This window comes from Austrofundulus limnaeus, unplaced genomic scaffold, assembly GCF_001266775.1.
Source record: "Austrofundulus limnaeus strain Quisiro unplaced genomic scaffold, Austrofundulus_limnaeus-1.0 Scaffold178, whole genome shotgun sequence".
Lineage (NCBI taxonomy): Eukaryota > Metazoa > Chordata > Actinopteri > Cyprinodontiformes > Rivulidae > Austrofundulus > Austrofundulus limnaeus.
In genome coordinates this window covers 825,951-834,702 of record NW_013952580.1, presented here as the reverse complement: position 1 = coordinate 834,702, position 8,752 = coordinate 825,951, and the positions used below count along the sequence as shown (strand labels likewise).

The window sequence follows — 8,752 nt, the reverse complement described above, 5'->3', positions numbered from 1 at the left end:
TCTGTGTGTGTGTGTGTGTGTGTGTGTGTGTGTGTGTGAGAGAGAGAGAGAGAGTTCTACAGTAAGACCTACACATTTGGATCTGTCTTGACCTCTTCCCATCTCTGTCCAGTGTTCAGGAGACAGATGTCTCATCGATCAATGCCAGCCTTAGGGCCCACAATAATCTCCTACTGTGTCCTTGTACACAAGCACACACACACAGACTGCCATTTACACACACAGGCTAACACACATACACACATACACGCACACAAACACACACAACAGTCTGTACAATTGATGGATCCGTTCAGGGGTTGAAGGCCAGATCAAACAGCAGAAGAAAGGCTCTCCACTCCAAAACACAAAAGATGAAGGGTTGACAAGAAGGTGGACAAGGTTCATCTTTTCTTTAAAGCCCCATCAACTCTCAGCCCACCACACAGACACACACACACACACACACACAACACTCATTGCTGTCGCACTCGTATAAAATCACTAACTGCAGCTTGGCCTTAGAACTCTTGAATGGGCTCGTTCAAACACCCGTTTTTGTACAATTGTTTGGCTTTCTAAATGAATAATAACGCATTAATTTGTGACAAACATACAAATACTCTCAAACACACTTGTGTGGGATAATTTGATTTGTCTCCTTTTTTGCCTAAAAAGACTAAATATTGCATTAGACAAAAATAGTGAGCAATTAAGTGAGAAAATTTGTTGGGAATAGTTGTGTATGTGTAAAGATGTACTGAATATCCTTTTTGCAGATGGCCACACAATATGTGCACATACATACATTAGAAAAACAAAACAAAACAAAACAAACAGCAAACAAAAAAACTCCCAACACCCACGTTTCTGCAAAAACGGCATCTAAAATACAAAATCCCATCAAAACGCTTCATGACCATAAATATCTAAATTATGCATGATTATTTTTTTCATCTTGCATCATTAATGACAAACAAACAAATAAATTCTCCACTTCCCTTTTAAAAGGTTGCTGCCTACATATGAATTTGCCCTGTGTGCATGTATTTCCATAAAACTCATGCATTGTGCATGCTGATACGCACGCGCATAAAAAAAGAGAAAATAAAAATCACAGAATGGTCTGTTAAATTATACATTTTATTGCTGAGTGGCTGTGTATGTGTGTGTGTTTGAGCAGTGTTTGTAAATAAATTATAGGGTCATACCTGTGCACCACTATACCAAGCAACTGGTCAGGCAAACAAAAGCGAAGCCTTTCGCTAAGAACAAACAAGCGCGAAACACACCACAAAGCAATCGTGCACGTGGCCGTTTCTCGGTCCGATAATTCTCCACAATTTTCTCCGGTRCCCTGATTCTTTTTTTGACATTGTGTGGCAGTGGCAGGGGGCACTGATGTGAAAATCTTAAAAGGATTAGGYGGGTTGGTGTTGCCAGCCAATTGGTGCTTGTCAATCTTGGAGGCCCCTGCGTGTACCCCACCTCCCCACACACCACCACCTCTCTTATACTTGGTCCAGGCCCCTCTTTTCTCCTGATCGGTGACACTTAATGTTTGAAGCCTTAATGGAAGCTTTTGGCCGTGTCTTCTCGGTGTGACAGAGTGACAGGTGGCAGATCGAGACGTGAGGACAGAGGGAAGTCAGCAAGGAACGAGTGGCCTGAGACTGAGACAGGAAGGCGATTGAGCCGTGTTGGCAGGGATTAGCAAACAAATAAGAGTGGAGTGACAAGAATGTGGAAACGCACAGCWGAGCCATATGAATGCATTTGGCTACTGTCATACCACCGTCACATAACATCGTGCCCTGGTCTTTTGTTCATTACACCTTTTAAAGTTGGATGCTTTGTTTGTCTCAAAGCTTTCATCATTGCCCATTACACAGCTTAATGTGAGTTCCCATAAAAGTTCAAATTGAAGTAAGACTTCCATGTGAGTTAAGTTTAAGCAGAACGACACCATCGGCTGAGAAATTTGGTAATAAATTGCAGCAGTAAGTTGCGATGCACACGTTGCATGAGGTTGGGGTTAGAACCTAGTTAAGCAGTTGGAGTTTTATGAGCAACGGCTGGGCATTTTTCCAAAAGTATTCAATGTCTTGGCCGTTTTTTTTTAAATGGAACAAAACTATAAAGCAGAAAACAGAGACATGTCTTAAAMAATGATTATCTTATAAATGATGAGTGTCAGATCATTCTTCAGCTCTTCAGTTTGGTCATTTCTCAACAGCAGTGGCAAGTAGCCCAGCATCAGACAAAAAATAAAACCAGCCCTTGTTCATTACAGCACACACACATTTCTCAACAATAAATAAACACACACACAGATGAAGCAATTCACACATATCAACCGCACAATTAATAAACCATAACGGCTTCTCTCCTACTCATCACTGCCTTTCAATGACAGATTAGTGCAATTATTTTTTTTTTCTGAAGTAGACCACAGATCCAAGTGTTGCCAAGTCACTCACCTGGTCTCCCGTGAGGTGACAAGCGACAAGGTTCTGCTCCTCAAACGACGGGGCCGAGCGGACGTATTTGAGCCAGTTGTTGCTGTTGGCATCAGGGCCTGTGTCCAGTGCAAACTTCACGCTCCCCATTTCATCCACCACCTGTTGGAAACCAATAAGTTTAGATATTTAAAAACAACAACAACGAAGTCTAAAAGTGTGTTGACACTGCACTCAGTAATAATGTTAATTTGAATCTTTATTTTTTCTGCAGGAATACAACCCTGAGCCAACGTGTTGGAGGGTGTTAGGGCCACCTAACCTTGTCAATCCTGACGACAAGAAAAGGAAAAGAGGAAAAAAGGAGGAGGGGGTATACAAACTGTGGCTTCTTTCACTTGTCTAATGACTTTCTCTGGCATGTATTGATCACCCCTTTGTAACCCCTGCAGCCCCCGGAGACTCCAAGAACGGGTTTCATGTTACCCGCTTTCACAGAGAATGAAGGAGGATGGAGGCAGTCGTGAAGAAGGAAAAGGAGGAGCAGAGGAATAGATGAGGGGCTTATTGTGAAGCAAAAAGTGAGGAGGAAACCAGAAAGAAGAAATGAATCCTTGTGTTTGTTGAAGAGATGAGACATTGTTTTCAACAAAAAAATTYATACTGAATGATAGAAAGGGTATGTTTTTAGAGAACATGCTCATGATGCAGAGGGTGACAAAAGGCAGAAACCTCTAAGTTTGCGTGGGATGGAGATGGTGGGGAGTCTAGGGTCAGCTGAAACCCCCAAGCTCGCTCCCGCCAACCGGGTTGAGTTCTGATTTTGCTCCTGTGTTGCACATGATACAGAGGGCCAGCTTGAATCCTCCTGGGAGAACTGGCCGRGGACAGAGCAACTCCTCTAATTACAAGAACCAATCAACCCGACCTGTATTCAGATCTGACCTCCTGCCTGACTCTCTGCACCCTTAATTAAAGTCAAAAGTCTTCTGAAGAAAACTGAGGTGTGATGGAGAAGGACCAACGTGCAATCTGACAGTTTTGTATGTGCAAAGTTTGTGAACTTCTCTAACTAGCTCCTCCTTTCCTAAAGATATGTTCAYGTGAACATATGTGGGGATTTTGCTATTTCTTGTAAAGTATGAATGGTCATATTCTATCTGAGCCTGTACAGAAGGTACATTTTTATGGGTGTGGACACAGGTGCCAAGTTTAGTGAGTGAATACGTTAAGGATCTGGATCTAGGTGTGGAAGTGTGACTTGTACGAGAGCRGCAACAGTTTTGGATGAATGCATACATTCAAGATTGAAGTAGCAACAATGTTCCACCGCTTTTGGACCAAAGTGTGAGTTTAGCCTCATCGCTTAACACAACAATGCTTATTGGGGCTTCAACCCATGAGAAAAAAAAAAAAAGAAAGTCTTGTTCCACAAACTTGAAGAAATTAAAAAAACACCTTCTGCTAATCGGAATGCTGAGTGTGAATGCACAAAAAGCATATAGTTACGCAAACCCATTTCTGTTTTGTATTTCTCACAACCCTCACAGAAGCAAACATATCGATAACGTTCACCAGCCTCACACAGCCATCTACTGTCTGTTCTGCTTCCAGTTTACAACTTTTAAAAACTCGGCTTGATCGAGTCCAGGCCTTAACTTTATGTGTGCAGTCACTGAAAACTAACCAGGCAGACCCTCTCAGCACAGACTTGCTCACCTAGCCCTCAGCCTAATATCCTCTCTGCAGCTGGTGGAGTCAGAGTGCACTTGTCATGGGGCTTGTGCGGAGCTGCAGTGGGTATTATACATGTTTTATTAACATATGTAAAGCTAAGCTCCAGATGGAAACAATGTGTAGTTATTTTTTTCTTTTTTTTTTGTCAATACAACAAGCTATTTTAAACACTGTCATGCCTGCAAACTTCATTTTGCTTCCCCCACATTCACCCCCTCCTCTAATGCACATACAATGGTCTGATCGTGGACCTAATGAGCAGCAGACTAGTGTGCGTTGTGCAATTTTTTTTGGGAAGAACATATGTGTTTGTGTGTTATCTGGGAGGCTGGCTAACACCTTGTCTTGGGGTGGAAGCCTGATTTATAAGGCTTTAAATGAGGGGCAACAGAGAGGGAGAGCCAGAACAAGCTCGCAGCTGATTGTTTGTTTATTTACCTTACCTTTTGTTTTCATCCAGTCCACCACCCTCCATCTACACATGTCACACGGAGGAGGGGGGGGGGGGGGGTGGATTGGGCTGGTTTTCATTAGCTCCACGTGTGAAGGAGTTTYGGCAAAACAGAAGTAAACTTAGCTACTCAATGTTTTCTGCCTAAAGTTCCCACAGTTAAATCCTGTGAACGTTTTTTCCTCCAACTGTTCAACTGAAACATTTTTCATGATTTTTAGTTTGTTGTTTTTCGGCTGCTCCTGTCTTCAGGAGTTGCCACAGTGAGTAATATTTGCAGATACGGCAATGGTTTTACACCAGATGTTCTCACTTACACAACTGGGCTCAAATGCAGCCTCAGGATTACGGGACACCCCCTCCCCCCCCCAAGCCCCTATGATTTCCATCCATTGGGTTCAATTTTACCATTCTAAATTTGCCCATTGGATCAAAAAACAAAATGCATTTATTTGAGCTAGTTTCTCTAAAATATTTCCCACCTCTCATTTTTATGCATGTCTGCTAAATGAAAAAGGAAAATGGAAGTGCAAGACACAATACAGATAATTTAAAGTTTTATTCTAACCATTTGTATTAGGAGGAAAGAAAGACATAGATAAACTTTTTACCTGAAGTATACTTATTATAGTTATTTATCATTATTTAAAGATTGATTTCTTGCTTTAACAGTGACCAAACAAACTTGCTTGTTGCAGCATGTAATAAAGAAACATTGGTAAACTTTCAGAGCATTCTTTGTGTTACTCAAATGAAAGTGGTTTTAGCTTTGTTTCTTCTTTTGATCAATAGATTCTGATTAACATCCAAGTCTTGGAGCGGAAAGTTTGTTTGCTTCACAGTCTCAAAAGCAAAATTTGTTCGATTAGGTGTGCTTTGATTTATCGGCCCTAATTTCCTTAAGAGATTGGCTGATCCTTAGATAAGACCAGTGGAAAAGTTTGGCTTCTTCACCTCCACAAAGGTCTGAAAATCCTCTTTTGTTCTGCTGTGAGCACTACCTAAAGTCCAGTTAAAACAAGTTTGTATTGTTTCAAGGGTATTGTTCAACGTATTTCAATAAAATAAGATTTGAACACTGAAGTTGCTTTGTGACCTAACATCTGATAGTGTCAGCTGTTTAAAAAAATCAGTATCGGCCAAAATCGGAATCGGCAGGTCAGACCTTTTAAAAATTGATGATCGGACAGAAAACTGGAATCAGTGCACCCCTAGTTTGACACTCAAAAATGACAAAATCTAAAGAAAAAGTTCTATTAACTGATAAAAAACGAGGCATTGAGGCCAAGAAAGAAAAAGAATCAAGCCTATATATTTTTAAATCTTTCAACCTCCATGTTACTGATTTACTGCCCCACAAACACATTGGAAAAGAAAGAAATTTTCTATTTCAGAGCTTCATCTATAGTTTGACTTGATTAAACACTATCAAAAAATGACTCACTTGACATTACACACACTGAGACATGCAGCCAACACACACACACCTGCACACAGACACAATGAGATTTTACTGAAAGAGGAGCGGCTCTAAGTGGACAGGATGCAGAGCAAACTCCACAGGAAGCCCTGATAAGAGCACGACACTTATATCGCCCCTCACAACACAAAGGGGAACCTTTGACAGCTAGGAACCTTTAATGGCTGTCTCGGCATGCCCTCTCCTCCGCCAGTTATATCTGACGGATGTCTGTGGAGCGCCGGTCTGAATTAGTAGGGGAAAGTTGCTTGTACGGGTAGACATTGGTGACAAGGTACATATTATTTTCTCTTTGACGGAGGGCAGAAAATGGAAATGGCAGCTCAGAGCGTGGTGGTGATTGTGATTTTGATGTGAGATGAAGATAGAAGCCGACTTATAGCATGTGAGACATGACTGCTCGGTTATTGTGTGTCTCTGAGGGAATATTTTTATAAGGTGTGATCATGGCGCTTTGTTGAACGGCCTCGCTTTCCAACGTGTGAACACACCCTAGTTTGCATTTATTTGTATACGTATGGGGCAAAGAGCAAAACAGGCTGAGTCGTTTTGAAATGAAACAACAAGGAGAACCACAGTGGAACGACGCTCATTTCAGAAGAAGCTATATGAAAGATCTTTTAAGCTTTGAAAAACAACGAAGAAGGAAAGGTTACTCTCCACTCCTCTATTTATCCCAGGAAAGTTTTAGATGAATCAAACACATAAGACAACAAGAAAAAAAACGAAAAGAATAACACTGTTTTTTAAATTTGAATCTACATCTGGCCAAGCACATTCTGTGCATGACATTTCACACACAGAGACAGAAAAGATAATAAAACATGAGGCATCAATGCACTTCCCCCGAAATGAGGCAGGGGGCAGCCTGGCATGAAAGCTCCACAAGCTGGGGAGCAGAAGTGGAAATGAAAGTTCACTCGCTATCTACAGCTGTAAACATATACTCTAAACATACATAAGTTTGGGATGACTGAATATTAATTTAAAAAAAGGATGACAGAGAAATACCTGCGCTCACACACACACTCTCTGTTTGCCGTGACAAATAAGACGGTCAYAGAAGCACAGCAGCGACAGTGACAGATTGAGGGGCTGTGAAGTGGGCTGCAGAGTTGGTTGTTAGAAGTGTTACAAATTAAGACGCGACCAAAAGGAGAAAAAAAAGAGGTTTGTGTTGGAGTGTGTATCCCTTTTCTGGAAACAAGTCTGTTTCCAGTTGGGAGGCCTCTTCACATGCAACACACACACACATACACACGAACAGGCAGACTAATAAAGCAGCTGATAGAGTACAGATCACGAAAGCCTCCATGTGCTCATTCATGTGTGTGTGCGTGTTCATGTGTGTGTTGGATGGGGCCCTGCAGAGAAGACCCTAGCCCCACCATATCACTCAACAGCCTAAATGAGTGTGTCTGCTCTTGTGTGTGTGTGTGTGTGTGGAGGTGAGAGGTGGACAGGCTCACAAGGAGTTCTCCCATTAAACTTTGTCTGAGAGCAGGAAGGGAAAAGGACGAATAAATGAGATTATTCAGATTTCATTAACTTCAGCCAACTTTAGATCTAAATCCCAAAGATGTGGGAAAGATGTGAAACACAGCAGTATGAAAATGGAATTAAATTTCTGAGCATAAACTGATGAAAATACGTTAAAGGTACATTTTTAGTACATTTTTGTTACATCCATTTTTATGCTGCTCCTGTTTTAAACAGACKGTTTGTCCCTATATTTAATTTAATTTTATAAGGTGAGAAACAAACCTTAAGTTGACATAAAACGTTGAACATCTTTGTGTTCTTCATCACAGTCAGCGTCTCAGCAAATGCTGTTTGAATGCACAAAAAAAACAAAGAGCCAACTCTAACGTTTTCACTAGTTTTTATCAACTTAATGTGAAATTTGTGAAAATGTGTTGTGCCCAAAAAAATATAATTGGTTGTGTTTCATCAGGAGGAGCCATTGCTGTGACAATAGATTAAGCCTAAAGTGGATGAGAGTATGTGTGTGTGTGTGTGTTCACTGCAACATGTGTGTAAAGCCTATTACTGATGCTGGTAACAGTACACCTGTGCTGCCATGTATGGCRGCCTAATGACAGCTAAAAAGGAAACAGGCTGTAAATCCACAAACACACACATGTCGACAACACACACAGCCACATTTTACAGAGGTAACAACTCTTAYGTAGATAGACTCAAGACACAAGTGAATACAACTCTGAAAAGTGTTTTTGTCTTTCTACCAGTAACACCAGTAAAATGTATGTATGCAAGGTGTTGGAGAGTACATTGACAGAGTGTAAATGCATGTGCTGTGTGTGTGTGAAGGTGAGTGAAGGCGTGTTAAACGTGACCCATTTTATCTGGCCGGGGCAGCCATCGACATAATTAAAAACCAGGCAGGCAGGCGGGTGGGCAGGCCGGGGAGGGCCTGGGGCCTTGTAAAAGCCATCTGGGTTATAGTGTTCGTGCGAATGCACTTGCACATGTGTGCCTGCGTGCGTTGTGAGTGTCAGAATGTGGCCCCGCTCACTAATGACCCAACTTCTCTAACTTCTATTAAATCACCGTCACACAGCTATCATTTGCGGTGGCTGTGCATGTGGCATACTGAAAACATGTATGTGAAGTGTTCCAGTGTCC

At 41.6% G+C, this 8,752-nt stretch overlaps 1 protein-coding gene and 1 long non-coding RNA gene across 3 annotated transcripts in view; one reads left to right on the top strand and one right to left on the bottom strand.

Moving 5' to 3' along the window:
• Positions 1-4,321, top strand: part of LOC106524187 (uncharacterized) — a 5,504-nt gene extending 1,183 nt beyond the window's left edge. Inside the window, exons 2-3 of one of the 2 annotated variants that reach the window (XR_001310982.1) lie at positions 2,713-2,811; positions 2,891-4,321. This is a non-coding gene — a long non-coding RNA (uncharacterized LOC106524187). Of the gene's footprint in view, positions 1-2,712 lie in introns of both variants that reach the window. The other variant, XR_001310981.1, reaches the window with a different exon arrangement.
• The window catches only part of LOC106524186 (PR domain zinc finger protein 16), a gene marked incomplete at its 5' end in the record, with an annotated part of 159,060 nt that continues 151,124 nt past the window's right edge, over positions 817-8,752 (bottom strand). Inside the window, 1 exon segment of the mRNA XM_014017894.1 lies at positions 817-2,600. Coding sequence (XP_013873348.1) covers positions 2,406-2,600 — 195 coding nt within the window.